The 19,362-nt window shown below is 46.2% G+C and overlaps 1 protein-coding gene across 2 annotated transcripts in view; it reads right to left on the bottom strand.

Moving 5' to 3' along the window:
* Positions 1–19,362, bottom strand: part of LOC134949219 (uncharacterized) — a 167,975-nt gene that overhangs the window by 28,307 nt on the left and 120,306 nt on the right. For both annotated transcript variants that reach the window (XM_063937684.1, XM_063937685.1), the window contains exon 2: positions 13,650–14,635. In XM_063937684.1, coding sequence (XP_063793754.1) covers positions 13,650–14,602 — 953 coding nt within the window. In that variant the 5' untranslated portion in view covers positions 14,603–14,635. The remainder of the gene's footprint in view (positions 1–13,649; positions 14,636–19,362) is intronic.

Here is a 19,362-nt window from a genome sequence, read left to right as displayed (position 1 = left end):
AATGCAGAGACCCCCCCGTGACTGCTGTCACAAAAAGGTCTCTTCAGCCAATCAGCGAGCGCAACGTCCTGGCACTCTGCTGATTGGCTGGATGCGCGTCTGCTGTCAGACAGCGCATCGCAAAGCCTCTCCATTATATTCAATGGTGGGAACTTTGCGTCAGCGGTGAGGTCACCCGCGGTCAGCGGCTGACCGCGGGTAACCCCACCGCTACCCGCAAAGTTCCCACCATTGAAACTAATGGAGGGAGCTGTGCGATGCTGTCTGACAGCAGACGCGCATCCAGCCAATCAGGTGAGTGCCACGAACTCACGAAGTAGCGCTTCCTGATTGGCTGAAGGGACCTTCTGTGACAGCAGTCACGTGGGGTCCCGGCATTCGTGGAAAGGGGTCCCATGTGTAAACATGGGACCCCTTTCAGTCCGTTTGGTCCGGGTGTTCGTTTTGTTGTTTTGCCAAGTACGAGGATTATAATCTGGACACTGGATTGAGGTGAGTATAATTTTATTCACAGGTACACGTGGATTCTACTTGGACAAGTGGACAGAGGTCGGCGTGTGAACATAGGTAAGTATGTGTGTGTCGACATGTGTGTAATAAAGTTTTACTATCACGGTGTGCGTGTCCTGTTTTTATTTGGGTATTTTTTTTCCAGTAGAACTACAGGTACCAGCGGGCCCGTTTTTCTCCCGCATGCTGGTACTTGTGGTTCTCCAAGTACCAGCTTGCGGGGGAGGCTTGCTGGGACTTGTAGTACTACTGGGAAAAAACAATATTCTTTCAAATTTCACAAGGCTATCAGCCCCCCCATCCGCAGCCCTTGGATGGGGGGGGGGGGGGGGACAGCCTCGGGCTTCACCCTGGCCCTTGGGTGGCTGGGGGGGGGACCCCTTGATTGAAGGGGTCCCCACTCCCCCAGGGTACCCCGGCCAGGGGTGACTAGTTGGATATTTAATGCCACGGCCGCAGGGCGCTGTATAAAAGTGACCCCCGGCTGTGGCATTATCTGTCCAGCTAGTGGAGCCCGATGCTGGTGTAAAAAATCCGGGAGACCCCTACGCTTTTTGTCCCCCGTATTTTTTGCACCAGCACCAGGCGCAGAGCCCGGTGCTGGTTTTAAAAATACGGGGGATCCCCTGTCATTTTTCCCCCCGGATTTTTAGAACCAGGACCGGCTTGTTATGCTTTGGAGGGGGGACCCCACGCCATTTTTTTTCGGATTTTACCATTCCATTTAAAAAAAAAAAAAAAAAATTTTTTTTACAAATATTTTTAAAAATATATAAATAATACTTGTGCCTCCAAAATAGACAAACCGATTACCTAATCCCTTCTAATATAAATAGATATGCTATTACCAATAAAAAAAAAAACACTCAAAAAAACATGTTTTAACATTTTTTTATTAGATTCCCCCATCAAAGTGTGGCGGATTGAAAATGACGAATTTACTGTCTAAAAGCACGGTTGTCGAATTTCCAAACTTCAATTGAATATACTTTTGGAGAATTGCTGCATTTGTACCATTGCAGAAATGTCGAATTTGACAAATGTCGAATTTCAAAAAGTCGAATTTTGAAAGTCCGTTTTTTTGACGGAAAGTACTGAATTGCATTGTCGATTTTTTTTGGGGGGCGAAAAAGTCCAGTTTTTCGACAATTTCGGGAATTCTACCGCAATTGCATATACCCCTATATGAGATAATCTCAAATTTCTACAGCGGAGAAAAATTTATAGAAGTGTTTCAGTAGAATAAAAATTCATATAGAGAAATTGTGTGTCTGTGTGCAATATATCCTGAACTATATTGTGAGTTGCTGGTGAAACTTATGCCTGTTAGAAGCTGCAGATACTAGGTCCAGGTGAGGAACACCAGAAAAGATAAAGTAACACATTAAACCAGAGGGTTAGACTTCCTAATACTTACCTGTAAATTGTTGACTTCAGTGACTCCTACTTAAGGGTGTCACACAAGTACCCGGGAACCCGGCCGCGGAAGCATGCAGCGCTGCTGGGGAGGTGATGGAGCTGCAGCACAGAATGTCAGACTGACATAAATAATGCTGCGGCCCTTGAAGTCTTCTTACATAGCTCTTTTCAGGGCTGCCTAGCCCAGCCCCACCTGTTAGTGACCTGCACTGCAGGCACCAACTTACAAACTGAGCTCCAGTGCCTGGAAGCAGGGTTATAGAGGAGGTGGTGCAATGCATCCTGGGAACAGTCAAAGCACAGCCTCAGTTCAAGATCCAACTCTACACCCCAATGTTATTCCCTGTAGAATCCAGTGTACCCCACTGCAGAAAATTGTATAATACAGGTTTTTTTTTTTCAATTAGGTGGCGCTATAAACAGTACCCAGCCATTAGTGAACTATTAGCTTAAATAATATACACCATTGGTTTAAACCATGGGTCTTCAACCTGTGTCCCTTCAGCTGTTGTGAAACTACACATCCCAGCATGCCCTGCTCAGTTTTAGCATGCCTTAATAGCAAAACGGTGGCAGGGCATGCTGGGATGTGCAGTTCCACAGCAGCAGGAGGGCCGCAGGTTGAAGACCCATGGTTTACACTGAATATACACAATCCATACCTCCCAACATGACCCATTCCAGGAGGGACAAAATGCGCTCCACCTGGACATCCTTGAAATAACCTGTGTTGAAACACCTTTCATATCAATGAAATAGTCCAATACAGGTGACATCAATCATATATTAAGAGGGAAGTCCAGGTAGAGACCATTTTGTCCCTCCTGGAATGGGTAATGTTGTGAGGTATGCACAAATATAGGGTGTAGTATGGCATGCCGGTGGCCGGGCTCCCGGCGGCCAGCATACCGGCAACGGAATTCCGACCGCAGGCATACCGACAGCTGGGTAAGTGCAAATGAGCCCCTTGCGAGCTCGCTGTGCTTGCCACGCTATCTATTCTCCCTCCAGGGGGGTCGTGGACCCCCAAGAAGGGAGAAAAGGTGTCGGTATGCCGGGTGTCGGGATTCCGGCACTGGTATACTATGCGCCAGGTTCCTGACAGCCGGCAAACTGAAGACCACCCCAAATATACACACCCCTTCCACCGGGCCCCCCTTCCTCCTGTTTTAAGTGCCCCAGGCACCTCCAAGGTTTAATCCGGCCCTGGTCTTGGCTGTTCTAGATGCTCACCCTTCTTGAATGCCCCACTGCGCTGCACCTCTACTCCTTGTCTAGTATGGGTGGAGCTCCTGCTTATTCCCCCTTTCAAGCTAGTGGCCAATGCTCAGCAAGATGGCTATTAAGACACTGACTGAGTGACATTATGTGAATCAATACTGTGCTCTAGGCGTCCCGCTGCAAACTGGTGCTCTTGGTTTGCCCCATGGGAGTACCGGCACTGCATAGGTTGGTGTGTCCTTTCTGAATGCCCAATTACAAACTGTATTTCAAACGGAGGACAACCAATTTAATACATAATTTTTTGGTTCAGAGCCATTTACATACATTTACCAAGCGGTACTATGTAAAAATTTGAAGGAAAAACAACAAAAAAAACAAGACGACATCATTGTTATGTATGTTCAAGCTTAAGTGACAGCAATTAATCAGCTGGGCAAAGAGAAATAACAAAGTATGGGAGAACTCCCAGATATAATTGCCATGCACCTGCCAGAGAGGTAACATGAGGGTAAGCATTACATGTTTATACAACCCTGAGGCTGAGCTCACACTCCCACTGTCACCAGCTCCAGACTTCACACCAAATAAAAACATCAATTTACAGGTTGACAGATTAAACGTCCTTCTCTACAGCAATTTCCTCTGTGTCCGTTTGTTTGTACTCCGACACCTGCTACAGTGGTGGAGGACTGAGCCAGGGGGAGTCATCCTGTGTACAATCCCTCAGCCCACCTGCACTATAGGAATTACATCTGCAACAAATTACCATTATCTTATGCAAACAAAACAAAAAAAACAACAACATGGAGCAGACCAGTGGTTCACAAACTTTTTTGAGTCACGGCTCCCTACAGTAATAGATTTTTTTTCACGCCACCCCTTGGCCAAAAGTTTCTTAATATAATATTTCTAAATTTCTCAGTAAGTGAATTGTGTTTATAGGTCATCCTTAGGTTCAGTTAATAGGGTGAGGGACAAGATTTGCTTCTGTTTGTCCACATATTTTATGACTGGCAGCCACCAGCACTGGTTTTGCCTATTATACTGACCATAAATAATTTGAATTGGTCCTGGACCACCAATCCGAGGCACCCCTGCAAGTGTCCCAAGACATTATCCTGGATTCTAACATACTTGCCTACTCTCCCGGAATGGGCGGGAGGCTCCCGAAAATCGGGCGACCCTCCCGGCCCCCCGGAAGAGCAGGCAAGTCTCCCGATTTTTTAGGGGCCCCCCTGCCCGGCTGCCCACTTAATGAGTAAAGTGGGCGGTCTGGGCAGTCGATGACGCGATTCTTGCTGAATCGCGTCATCATAGCAACGCCCCCTGCTGTATAATGTCGGTAATCGCGGCATTACATAGCAGGGGGCGTGGGTTAAACTATGTGCCGCGATAACCCCGCCCCTGTTCTGCCTCAGTCTGCCCCTGTTCTGCCTCCGCCCCGCCCCCTATGCGTGTCATAACCCTGCCCCGCCCCCTGCTGAGCTGACCTGGCTGCTTTCTCCCGGAGAGAGCAGCCAGGATGTCGGCATGTATGATTCTAAGTGTTAATGCCTGAAAACAGATTAATTTACCGTGCAAGAAAAAGTTGCTCTAATCGAATAGCCCTGGATGTTAAAGCTTGAGGCTACCCCCCTTTTTCACCCCTGTTAAATTAACGAGGCTAATTAAATTTGCCCTTTTAATATGGGTTTTATTTTATTTCCTGTGGGTGCAATGATTAAATGTGTGTGGTTTGTTTTTCCTGTGAGGGACATAAAAATAATACAAATAATACATATTTCTCCCACTGGGTGCTAGTATATCTGGGGCTGGCCTTGGATGGAATTTTGCTAGATCATATTTTGTCCCAACTTCCCAGACACACGCAGCTTCGCATGAATGCACCAACCTGTCTGCCTAGCTTAGCCTCGGGTGCACCCACATTGCTTTTCTAAGGACATTGCACACAATTGCTACTTTGATGGGGTTGCTGGAGTAAATGGAGCCGTCCAATGTTAAATAAGAATCCATTGTACTATTACAATAGGACCATTATTATCTTTCATTTATGTGGCGACATCAAGTGTCCATAGCGCCGTACAGGGAGAAAATAAGATTTTAAACCTACCGGTAAATCTTTTTCTCCTAGTCCGTAGAGGATGCTGGGGACTCCGTAAGGACCATGGGGTATAGACTGCTCCGCAGGAGACATGGGCACTTTAAGACTTTAGAATGGGTGTGCACTGGCTCCTCCCTCTATGCCTTTCCTCTAGACCTCAGTTAGGACTGTGCCCAGAGGAGACTGACAGTACAAGGAAAGGATTTTTGTTAATCTAAGGGCGAGAGACATACCAGCCCACACCATACACACCTTACAACATGGTATATACTAAACCAGTTAACAGCATGAACAACAGCATCAGCCCGAGACTGATCTCAACTGTAACATAACCCTTATGTAAACAACAACTATATACAAGCCTTGCAGAATTTTTCCGCACTGGGACGGGCGCCCAGCATCCTCTACGGACTAGGAGAAAAAAATTTACCGGTAGGTTTAAAATCTTATTTTCTCTTATGTCCTAGAGGATGCTGGGGACTCCGTAAGGACCATGGGGATTATACCAAAGCTCCCAAACGGACGGGAGAGTGCGGATGACTCTGCAGCACCGATTGAGCAAACATGAGGTCCTCATCAGCCAGGATATCAAACTTGTAGAATCTTGCAAAAGTGTTTGAACCCGACCAAGTAGCAGCTCGGCAAAGCTGTAATGCCAAGACGCCTCGGGCAGCCGCCCAAGAAGAGCCCACCTTCCTAGTGGAATGGGCCTTTTCCGAATTTTGGAACCAGCAATCCAGCCGTAGAATGAGCCTGCGGAATCGTGTTACAGATCCAGCGAGCAATAGTCCATTTAGACGCAGGAGCGCCAACCTTGTTGGCTGCATACAGGACAAACAGTGCTTCTGTTTTCCTAACCCTAGCCGTTCTGGCGATAGAAATCTTTAAGGCCCTGACTACATCAAGGGACTTGGAATCCTCCAAGGCACCCGTAGCCACAGGCACCACAATAGGATGGTTCATATGAAATGACGAAACCACCTTAGGCAGAAAATGAGGACGAGTCCTCAACTCTGCTTTATCCGCATGGAAAATCAGATAGGGGCTCTCGTAAGACAAAGCTGCCAAGTCGGACACCCGCCTTGCAGATGTCAAGACCAATACCATGACTACTTTCCAAGTGAGAAACTTCAATTCAACTGTTTGAAGAGGTTCAAATCAGTGTGATTTAAGGAACTGTAACACCACGTTAAGGTCCCACAGTGCCACTGGAGGCACAAAAGGAGGTTGGATGAGCCACACTCCCTTCACAAAAGTCTGGACTTCTGGGAGAGAAGCCAATTCCTTCTGAAAGAATATAGATAAACCCGAAATCTGCACCTTAATGGAGCCTAACTTCAGGCCCATATCCAGACCCGACTGCAGAAAATGGAGAAAACTACCCAGTTGAGAATCAGCCTTAGGGCATTCTTGGCTTCACACCAAGACACATATTTTCTCCCGATACGGTGATAGTGTTTAGCCGTTACCTCCTTCCTAGCTGTAATAAGAGTAGGGACGACTTCATCCTGAATACCTTTCCTAGCTAGGATTTGGTGTTCAACCGCCATGCCATCAAACGTAACCGCGGTAAGTCTTGGAACACACAGGGCCCCTGTAGTAACAGGTCCTCCTTGAGAGGAAGAGGCCACGGATCTTCTGTGATCATTTCCTGAAGATCTGAGCTCCAGGCCCTTCGAGGCCAATCTGGAACAATGAGTATTGCCTGCACTCTTGTTCGGCTTATGATTCTCAATATCCTTGAGATGCGAGGAACTGGAGGGAACACAGAGACCGACTGAAACACCCACGGTGTCACCAGGGCGTCCACTGCCACTGCCTGAGGGTCCCTTGACCCGGAACAATACGTCCGAAGCTTTCTGTTGAGGCGTGACGCCATCATGTCTATTTGAGGAAGTCCCCACTTTCCTGGATGGAGATCGTGTCTGCTGAGGAAGTCTGCTTCCCAGATGTCTACTCCCGGAATGAAGACCACTAACAGAGCGCTTACATGATTTTCCGCCCAGCGAAGAATCCTGGTGGCTTCTGCCATTGCTGCTCTGCTTCATGTCCCGCCCTGGCGGTTTACATGCGCCCCGGCTGTGACGTTGTCTGACTCTAACAGAACAGGTAGGTTGCGAAAAAGATTCTCCGCCTGTCGGAGGCCGTTGTATATGGCCCTTAATTCCAGTATATTGACGTGTAGACAAGCCTACTGGCTTGACCATATTCCCTCAAAATTGTTTCCCTTTGTGACTGCTCCCCATCCTCTGAGGCTCGCGTCCGTGGTCACCAGAACCCAATCTTGAATGCCGAACCTGCGACCCTCTAGAAGGGGAGTACTCTGGAGCCACCACAGGAGAGAGAGAGAGAGAGAGAACGAGAACAAGAAGGAGAGAACCTGGCCCTGGGGGACAGGGTATCTTCTGATGTATCCGCAGATGGGACCCTGACCACTTGTCCAGAAGGTCCCACTGAAAAGTCCTTGCATGGAACCTGCTGAAGGGAATAGCCTCATAGGCCGCCACCATCTTTCCCAATACTCGAGTGCATTGATGAACTGACACTCTGGCTTTAACAGGTCTTTGATCATTCTGGAGTTCCTGGGCTTTTTCCACTGGGAGAAAACCCCCTTTGTTTTCCTGTATCCAGAATCATGCCCAAAAAAGACAGCCGAGTTGTCGGAACCAACTGCGACTTAGGTAGATTTAGAATCCAGCTGTGCTGTTGTAGTACTCTCAGGGAGAGCGACACGGTTTTTAATAACTGTTCCCTTGAACTCGCATATATCAGGAGATCGTCCAAGTATGTGATACTTGTGACCCCTTGCTTGCGCAGGAGCACCATCATTTCCGCCATTACCTTGGAGACATACTCGGGGCCGTGGAAAGCCCAAAATGCAACGTCTGAAAGAGGTAATGACAGTCCTGTACAGCGAATCTCAGGTACGCCCAATGAGGAGGATATATGGGGACATGAAGGTATGCATCCTTTATGTCTAGTGACACCATAAACCCCCCCTTTCCAGGCTGGATATCCTTGCCTTGAGAGATTCCATCTTGAGTTTGAACATCTTTAAAATAGGTTTATGGATTTTAAATTTAGAATTGGTCTGACCGAGCCATCCGGCTTTGGGACCACAAATAGGGTTGAAGAAACCCTTTTCCCTGTTGCACTAGGGGAACCATGATAATCACTTGCTGTTGACACAGCTTTAGTATAGCAGCCAAAACTATTTTCCTCTCCGGGGAAGTAGCTGGCAAGGCCGATTTGAAAATCGGTGTGGAAGCTCCTCTTTGATGCATTTCATAGAGGCCGGGGAGGACATTTTTCCTGTGAACTAGCCATAGCCGGTGTTCTTTTTCCCTCTACCTCTGGCGAGGAAAGAAAGCCACGCCCCATACTGAACTTACGCGACCGAAAGGACTGCATCTGTTATTAGGGTGTTTCCTTTTGCTGTGGGGGAACGTAAGGCAAAAAAGACGACTTACCCGCGGTAGCTGTGAAAACCAGGTCCGCGAGGCTCTCCCCAAATAAAACTTCACCCTTGCCAGGTAAAGCCTCCATATGACTCTATGAGCCAGCACGACCTGACCATTGACGGGTCTGCAGGGACCTACTAGCATAACCTGCCATGGCATTAGCTCTTGAACCCAAAAGCCCAATATCTCTTGCAGCCTCTCTCATATATAGTGCTGCGCCCTTGATGTGACCTAAGGTCAACACCATACTATCTTTATCCAGGGTGTCAATGTCATGAGACAAGTTATCAGCCCAAGCTGTAATTGCGCTACCTACCCATGCCGATGCTACTGCAGGTCTAAATAGGGCTCCCGTAGTCGCATAAATTGATTTTAAGGTAGATTTCTGCCTACGATCCGCAGGATCCTATAGAGCCGCCTTATCAGGGGACGGTAATGCTACCTTTTTTGGACCAGCGCTTTAGCGCCTTGTCCAGCGTGGGCGAGGATTCCCACCATAACCTGTCCTTTGAGGGGAAAGGATACGCCATAATAATTCCCTTGGGAACCTGCAGTCTAATGTCAGGAGTCTGCCAAGCTTTTTTTTTTTTTTTTTAAATAAAACGATCAGCTCATGAGATGAGTTAGTTTACTTTCCTTTAAACATGCCGACCCTCGTGTCAGGGACAGAGGAATCCTCTGTGATATGCAAAACATATTTTTATTTCAATAATCATATATTGAATACTTTCGCGACCCATGGGTGCAACCTTGCATCATCCTAGTCGACACTGGAGTCGGAATCCGTGTCGGTATCAGTGTCTGCTAACTGGGTAAAGGGACGTTTATGTGACCCTGAAGGGTCCTGGGACACAGTAAAAGCCATGGGTTAATTCCCTGCTCGTCTTGGGACTCTGCTTTGTCCAATCTGTAATAAAGCCACATTAGCATTCAAAACATTCCACATGTCCACCCAATCAGGTGTCGGCTGTGCCGACGGAGACACCACCACCATCTGCTCTGCATCCTCCCTAGACGAGCCTTCCGCTTCAGACATGTCGACACACACGTACTGACACCCCCATACACACTGGGATAAATAAATATGGGGACTGACCCACAATAAGGCCCTTTGGAGAGACAGAGAGAGAGTATGCCAGCACACACCCAGCGCCACAATATACTGAAACCAAGGTCCCAGCCTAAATAGCGTTTTATATATATAAATATATGTACAATCTGCACCAAATAAATGTGCCCCCCCTCGTTTTTGCCCCGTTATTGTTCAGCAGGGGAGAGTCCGGGAGCACTTCTCTGCAGCATGCTGTGGAGAAAATGGCGCTGGTTAATGCTGGAGGATCAAGCCCCGCCCCCTCGACGGCAGGCTTCGGTCCTGCTCAATTTCTTTATACTGGCGCGGATTTTATATTATACTGCCTCCGCAGTATCCGAGACCAGTGCTAGTGCTGTTTTTGAGGTAAAAATTGCTGCCCAGGGCGCCCCCCCTGCGCCCTGCACACGTACAGTGCATTCTGTATGTGTGTGTGTTGGGAGCAATGGCGCGCAGCGTTACCGCTGCACGGTACCTCAGTGAAGATCGAAGTCTTCTGCCGCCTCTGAAGTCTTCTTATCTTCTCATACTCACCCGGCTTCAATCTTCCGGCTCTGTGAGGAAGACGGCGGCGCGGCTCCGGGACGAACGGCGAGGGTGAGACCTGCGTTCCGACCCTCTGGAGCTGATGGTGTCCAGTAGCCTAAGAAGCAGAGCCTATCAGTTAAGTAGGTCTGCTTCTCTCCCCTCAGTCCCACGATGCAGGGAGCCTGTTGCCAGCAGAGCTCCCTGAAAATAAAAAACCTAACAAAAGTCTTTTCAGAGAAACTCAGTAGAGCTCCCCTTCAGTGCATCCAGTCTCCACTGGGCACAGGATCTAACTGAGGTCTGGAGGAGGGGCATAGAGGGAGGAGCCAGTGCACACCCATTCTAAAGTCTTTAGAGTGCCCATGTCTCCTGCGGAGCAGTCTATACCCCATGGTCCTTACGGAGTCCCCAGCTTCCTCTAGGACGTAAGAGAAATTACAGTGAAACACAGTCAACTGAATACAAAATAAAAAGTACAGACAATACAGACAAAAAGTACAATAAGATGACAAAACAGTATCACTGAATAACCCAATGCCCTGATGTAGGTGGACAGAAGGCTTCAGAGTTGCTGACTGAGTGGGAGCGCACTGGAGATCATGATAGTTCAAGGAGAGAACCAATGGGTGGAGGGCCCTGCTTGTGAGAGTTTACAGACTGATCCTATTTATGTCATGAAACATTTCCATTTGTCTCTTACAATAACGCTTGTTTTAGCTTCATAAATCAGTCATGACAATTAGGGGTCATTCTCATATCAGCCCCTTTTGTGTGTATGAATGATGTCGGCTCACTTTGCAAGGCACAAAGTTGTCTCTGACCCCACAGAAAGCATGAATCATGGCCCCAAATGTGCTTATTCCACCTGTTTAACTTAAATAACCATGTCCCGACCCAATCTAATTTCTGCATATACAGTAGGTATTTTCTTAGCCACAATCTGCCCAGTTCCTCCCAGGGGATGCTACACTTTAGCCCCGCTGTCTCAAACACCAGCACCGTGCTGCGTCAGGGGCATGTTTTGCACTTTTGGAAAGGACTGTTGCTGCGTCATGCCGGGGTTTATGAGGATCTCCGGGGATACAAAATGAAAGCCAACACAACAGAAGAGTATAACCCTTCGCTTATACAGTGTTAGATGTGTTGTGTTTTTTTTCCTTTTTATTTGTATAATTTATAGGTTACATTTAAATATTTAAGATTGAATGCATAAAATATGTTTGTTATTGGAATGTATCCAGGGCACCAATGAGAGTGGAAATCCTCTGTGGCTCATGCTCCTACATGGGTCAACCTGGCACACTGGCGCAGAAGCTTCCTATTGATCCATGCAGACACAGGTCAACACAAACTGACACACACCACTTATACAGCAACTTGAAATATTTGAATATAGTATAATGTTTATTCTATACCAGTTCTCACAGCTTGATAGAAATGGAGATCAAATTTGGCACGGATGGGGGGGGGGGAAAGATGTATTAATCAGCGCAGAGTGCAGAAGTTGCCCATAGGACCCAATCAATTTATACCTACAATTTTATAGACTGCAAATGCTACCTTGAACCTGATTGGTTGCTACAGTATGTTCAACTTTTTCTCCCTTTATACTGATTGATACATCACCCCTTGCATTCTGTATGGAGCTCAGCGGTTTGGTAAAACAGTGAAGCATTTTTAGACCAAAATAGTCCCTGTAGTGACCTTAGAAAAAGACAGGAAGTCTGGTGTGCGTAGTGCATATCATCCCCCACGACCACCACATGATCACACATAGGTGCAGTTTCTCAAACACATACTGTACACAAAACTTATTTCTATTTTATTACTAAAACTTCCATTAGACAGTGATCTGTATTTTAGGTTTGGTTGTATTTTGAAAGGTAATAAAATGGGGATCCGGTCTCTATGTCGACAGTAACTAGGTCGACCACTATTGGTCGACAGTAACTAGGTCGACAGGGTTTCTAGGTTAACATGTTCTAGGTTGACAGGTCAAAAGGTCGACGTGAGTTTTCCCCTTTTTTTCTTTCATTTATTTTTTGAACTTTTTCATACTTAATGATTCACGCGGACTACGATTGGGAGTAGTAACCTGTGCAGCGGTAGAACTAATTGGGGTTCCCGGTCACTGTACAGAGAAAACTACACCAAAAAAAACATCAAATACTCATGTCGACCTTTTCACCTGTCAACCTAGTTACTGTCGACCAATAGTGGTCAATATGGACAATGTCGACCTAGTTACTATCTACCTTCCATACCACACCCAATAAAATGAATGGTTTTGGACCATAACCAGGGCCTCTCTGATACCAGCTAAACACCTATGTACAGCCCTAGACTCTCGTAGCAGAGAATAGCCTTTTGTTCACTGGGTACATACTGTACTGTAAGTAATCCAGAAAGTAATACAAAATTAGTTTATTTTCAGAGGTGTGGGGGATAGAAACAATGTCCCCTATCTATGTAATACTGCCTCTATGCACAGATCATAACTTAATGGGAAAAAAAAGGACAACAAAACAAAAAAAGACAAATATATATATATATATATATATATATATATATATATATATATATATATATATATATATATATATATATACACACACACACAAATTCCAATACATCTTGGCAATTGACCGCCCCACTTCCTGCATGGTAAGGTCCAGTGTATCTGGGATATCGGGGCAATGAAAAGAAAAGCATAACACTGAATAACGATAGTCAGGGACAGATGTACTAAGCCTTGGAGAGTGATAAAGTAGAGAGAGATCAACATTCAACCAATCAGATCCTAGCTACCATTTTTCAAACACAGCCTGTAACATGGCAGCTAGGAGCGGATAGGCCGGTACTTTATCTCTCTCCATTTTATCACTATCCAAGGCTTAGTACATCTCCCCCCAGTCTCAGACAGAGGAATAGCGCAGACATTCCTCACAGCTACTAATACTCTGCATTCTATCTGTCCAGTTCACTTAGCGATAAATATCCGTCACTGCTGAAGGTAAGAAGTCCACCAATTATCTGTAGTTTTAAATTCCAGATCTGGTTGTCTGACCATTGGCTGTAAAAGACCTCCAGGTGTGACCAGTCTCAAGTTAAAACCTACATTTTACCAAGTCAGAAGATTAAGACATCACTGCTACAGAGATACATGTGGATTGTCAAGACTGCTTCCACCACCCCCTCCCTCTGTCAATATAGACCTGGTCCAGGTGATGCCTATAACCTAGTCTGCACGTTGGTTTGGTGCGTACACAAGGCACCGTTGTTCTTTGCTGCCTCATCACACACAAAGTTAAGGCACCTCATTTTGCTTTTGTTCTTTTTCCCACGGTGTAGCAAACAAAACCAGATAGCTCTGAGCTCCACAATCAGGTCCCGCTTCACTCCATCGCTAACAAAGATATTAAGGAAAGGATCAAGGGCGCTGCTGATACTAGTGAGGACAAAGGAGATGCGGTATGCTGGGCGGACAAGCTTCTCAATCTCACAGCTGCAGTATTTGAAGTCACTCACATAGGAACGGATAAAGAGAATCACATGGTAAGGGAGGTAGCAGATGATAAAGATGGCGGTCATGGTGAGAAGGAGGCCAGTAATCCTCCTCTTATGCTCACTTTCCAAGGTGGACACATTCTGAATAACTCGGATTATAGAGCAGTAGGAAAAGAGAAAGAGAACAAGCGGGATGAGAAAAACCACAAAGATTCGGAAATAGTTTAGATGAGCCATCCACTGCTCCATGGGATACTTCTCATAACAGAGCTCCACGTTATGGCTCGAGGTAAACAGATCATCTCTGCTCAAGAAGTAACAGTGAGATCCGAGGATTAGCAGCCACACCACCAAACAAGTCACCAAGGCCTTCCTCATGCTTCGAATGGCCCGTGAACGGAGTGGAAAGACTGTGGCAATACAGCGGTCTGTGGCTATACAACTGAGGAAGGTGATAGTGGTGTAGAGATTGGCATTGAAGAAGAAGCCCACGATCTTACAACAGAGAGTACCGAAGAGCCAGTCCTCCTTGGCTGTGTAGACTATCCAGATGGGAAGAGTGAAGATGTACATGAGGTCAGAGATACAAAGGTTGGCCAGATAGACACCCAAGATGTTCTTCTCCTTGATTAGCTGGACAATAACTCCGGCTGCTGTCAGGTTGCCCAGTAGCCCGACAATGAAGACGCTGCTGTAGATGATAGGGAAGAGGATGGCTTCATATTTGTCTGGAAACGGGCATGACTCTGTTTCGTTACACATAGTCCCACTGCAGGGTCAGTCCAGCTGCGTATCCTAGCAAACAACATCAAAAACAATCAGATTGGTCCCATTCAGTCACCACTCCTCCACTGCTTGAGGTATACAGGTATACAGCACACACACTCTGGGGGTAAATTTACTAAGATGGGAATTCTATTTAAGATGGTATGTTGCAACCAATCAGATTTTACTTATCATTTATCTAGCACCTTCTAGAAGATAATACCTGGAATCAGATTGGAATCAGATTGGTTGCTACGGGCAACATACCATCTTAAATAGAACTCCCATCTTCGTAAATTTACCCCTATATACTCGAAACCGGAAAATGTATGGTGTGACAATGGCCAGGAAGGAAGGGTTTCCAATGTAGCCTTTCAAACACCAAAATCTACACTCTGAAATTTATTAAAGCTTGGAGAGAGATAACATTGAGAAAGATAAAGTACCAGCCAATCAGCTTCTGTCTTTTTTTTTTTTTTTTTTAACCAAGGGAAGATGTATGATGTAACGATAGGCGCATGTGATGTGTTGCAGTTACTGGTTCCCTGCATGTAGTAATGCAGGGTAGTGGTCAAAATGACAGCGGCGCTCATTATCACGCCGCTATATGATAGGGTGCCAAAGTGGGGAGGCAACGTTCTGAAAACTGCAGCTATTGGTTTTGACAGCTATAGCTGACGTTGCCCCACCATAGCAATGTCCCTGGCTGCCGGAATATGCAGCCAGGGACCGTGCTTACAAAAAAAAAAAAGAAGACAAAAAATAAAGTTGTTTTTTTTTCAACAAAGGCGTGGGTGACACTGGGAGAAAGAGGCGGTGCCTGCGCAGTCCAACTCAGACGCCGACAAGGAGAGCTGAACGTGGGAAGGCACAGATCACCAGACAGGTAATTTAATGCCCTCCCACTTCGAAACCAACAACATTAACACATGTGGCTGATAGCAGGACCCCCTTCACCGCGATCTGGCGATGAAGTGGGTCCACACAAATAACTCCCGGAGCCGACTGCATGATACATCTAGGAACTGATTGGTCTGTTCTTTATCGGTCTCCACTTTATCTCTCTGGCAGCTTTGATAAATCTTTTCCTGTGTCTACTGTATCTGTGGGGTGTGTATGGTATGCCGGCGGCCGGGCTCCCGGCGCCCAGCATACCGGCGCCGGAAGCCAGACCGCCGGCATACCGACAGCGTGGCGAACGCAAATGAGCCTCTTGCGGGCACGGTGGCACACTATTTATTCTCCCTCCAGGGGGGTCGTGGACCCCCACGAGGGAGAAAAATTGTCAGTATGCCGGCTGTCGGGATTCCGGCGCCGGTATACTGTGCGCCAGGATCCCGACAGTCGGCAACCTGAGGACCACCCGTATCGGTGGGTGTCCACTGTATTTCGCTGGTGTTGCTAACAGAGGCATTAAGTATGCTATTATATTCAGCTAAATTAGGACTTTAAGGTGTGCAATATTTACATGAGGATGAAAGGAAGAAGAAAAAAAATGAATAAAATAATGAAAAAATCCATATAAGAAGTTTAAGGAAAGCGCTCCCATTCCGCAACACCCGAGACAAAGGTTCTCACAAACACGACACTAAAGGTAGCTCATAGTAATAACACCACAGTCCCATAACAGACTCCGCTGCCAGCGACAATACCAGCCAGTCTCTGCAATGGACTTTATTGCTTTGTCTGACAGAGGGAGCAAACAGATGATAATTCTGCTTCATTGAGTCCTAAATGATCCAGAATTTTCCAACCAGAGCATAAAGCCCCCTTCAAGTGCCTCATTTCCTTACTCGCTATTAGTTGCTGTGTCCAGGGCCACCACACAAATACTAAGACTTGCATTATGTGTCTATTTACGGAGGAACTGTGACTGGGAGTAGACTCCACTTCAATGCAATATATAAATGTACCTCAAACAGAACCATTGCTTTTGCAAACCGTGTCTACAGATGCTGGCTGCAGGATTTAGGGCCTTATTCAGGTTTGTTAGCAAACCAAAAAAGCAAGCAACTGGGCAACACCATGTTGAACTGCAGGTGGGGCAGATGTAACATGTGCAGAGAGATTTAGATTTGGGTGGGTTATATTGTTTCTGTGCAGGATGAATACTAGCTGCTTAATCTTTACAGTGCAATTTAGATTTCAATTTGAACACACCCCACCCAAATCTAACTCTCTCTGCACATGTTACATCTGCCCCACCTGCAGTGCACATAGTTTTGCCAGGTGCTTGCTTTTTTTTGTTTTTCTACTAGATGACAAGGAAGCAAAACTATCTGGCAGGAATCCCTGGAAGGATTATAGAGAAGACACAGCAGTGTCAGTGACCTTGCCCCTACGAAGCCAATAAACTTCTTACTGCTGTAGTTAAAAGTCCCTGACATACAAAACTGTCATTTATGAGATTTACAAAGGATCGTTTTAGAGGTGGAATATTAACAAGCAAAAACTCCAGCTTTTCCAGTTCCATCATATGGAGCAACACGGACGGCAACTTCCTGGAAGCTACCTGGAATTTTGTGAGATTTGAAATAGCCCACTGTCCTGGTGGTGGTGTCCAGTCTATAGATCTACAGCACAGGTTCTCAAACTCGGTCCTCAAGACCCCACACAGTGCATGTTTTGCAGGTCTCCTCACAAAATCACAAGTGAAATAATTAGCTCCACCTGTGGACCTTTTAAAATGTGCCAGTGAGTAATTAATTCACCTGTGCACCTGCTGGGTTACCTGCAAAACATGCACTGTGTGGCGTAACGAGGACAGAGTTTGAGAACCACTGATCTACAGTGTCTAGATCAGGGATGGGGAACCTTTGGTTCTCCAGCTGCTGTTGAACTACACATCCCAGCATGCCCTGCAACAGTTTTAGCATGACCAAATAGCAAAAATGTAGCAAGGCATGCTGGTATGTGTAGTTCAACAACAGCTGGAGGGCCGAAGGTTCCCCATCCCTGGTCTAGATAGACAGTCAATAGGTCGACATGAAATGGTCGACATGCATTATGTCGACATGGTCAACAGATCGATTTGTACATGGTTGACAGTGTTTATGGTCGACAGGTACAAAATGTCAACAGGTTCAAATGGTCGACACACATATGGCTGACATGAGTTTCTTTGAATTGGCCCTGTTGACCTTTTCTACTGTCTAACTTTCTCATGTCGGCCTAATGACCCTGTCGACCTTTTGACCCTGTCGACCTTGGGGGGGGAGGGGGTTGACCTATTGACTGTAGACCTTTTACTTGTAGATCTAATGATCCACATCGCCTGGTGGTTGTAAGGCTTTAGTACAGGGGTGGGCTATTTAGCGGTCCTTGCTATCGGGGCATTCCAAAAGTGTGGTGGGCATGCTGGGATGTGTAGTTCATCAGCAGCTGGATGGTCGCTTATTGTCCAGCCCTGCATAAGTAACATACATAGATTTACAGCCTTGTCTTAAGGTCCGTACACATTAGACGATGACGCTCTGTGAGCAACGTCGTCTAATGTTTCCCCTCCCAGGCCGGCCGGTCGGCGGCCGACTGTACACACTGAGCGATATGACCGCTCATATCGCTCAGTGACGTCACGCCTCCGCCAGCCCTGCATGCAGGTCGTGGACGACAGTCCAGATCCTACATGCATGCACTGGCGACAGCGACGATCGTTGCCGACCCACGGGGCCACGCATCGGTCGTCGCTGGCGGCATACACACTTGCCGGTAAAATGAGCGACGTCGCTCAGGGAGGGGGAAAATGAGCAACGTCGCTCATTTTATCGGCAAGTGTGTATGGGCCTTTAGACACAGCTTTGTGGTTAAATATGGATAGAAGCGGACAGAGAGTTACTCTCTGTGTTTGTTCAGCTCACCATTACCAAAACAGCGGAATAATTCAATAAAAAAGGTTCAATATATTTATTTCACTTAATGTTTCCGAAAAGTGTGATGGAATAAATGGACACTATATACATATTTTCCTAGCTCAGTTGTATAACTGTAATTAACAGAGGTGTTTTAAGTTCTCTTTATAGCGTCTAGGACCATTCGACAAGGAGCCATCTGTGTGGTGCAACATGTGTGGTGATGGCGGGGGCAGACAGAATAAAGAACACAGAAGATTTCACCACAAAGGATCTAAAAGTGTCACTTATCAATGCAATAATGAGTGTTCAGCCATGTACAAAACCCCATTCTCCCATCACCTGAGAGGAGAATCTGAGGGGGGAGGGTGCAAATTCCTCTCATAGGACCCTGATCACAACAGTGTTCTGTTACAAATTCCCCAATGTTGTTTTGTAGCCCATAGCAACAAGTCTGCTTTGTGGTGCAGTCTCACATCTGGTTTATTACTATGGGTTTTTACTACAGTCTGCAATGCTCTTTGCATCGCTATTGAATAAGCTATAAGAAGGTATATAGTAATATGTATAAAAGTAATATCTTACTAAGGACGATAATCTGGCATCCGGGTGGCACTGTGCTGTTACTAGTTCTGACTAGCACCAACAATGGTGCAAAAAGTATAAAAATAAAATACAAGTATGGATATATACTCTTTATATAGGCCCTACCCAACTATGCAGAAATAGAACACTATGGGGTCAATTTACTAAGGTGGGAGTTTTTTTTAGAACTGGTGATGCTGCCCATAGCAACCAATCAAATTCTATCTATTATCTTTTAGAAGCAGCTAGATAAATGTTAAGTAGAATCTGATTGGTTGCTATGAGCAACATCACCAATTCTAAAAAAAACTCCCACCTTAGTAA

The sequence above is a fragment of the Pseudophryne corroboree genome, chromosome 8 (assembly GCF_028390025.1).
Source record: "Pseudophryne corroboree isolate aPseCor3 chromosome 8, aPseCor3.hap2, whole genome shotgun sequence".
Lineage (NCBI taxonomy): Eukaryota > Metazoa > Chordata > Amphibia > Anura > Myobatrachidae > Pseudophryne > Pseudophryne corroboree.
The sequence above is the reverse complement of the archived record's forward strand: the minus strand, read 5'-3'. Positions and strand labels throughout refer to the sequence as shown.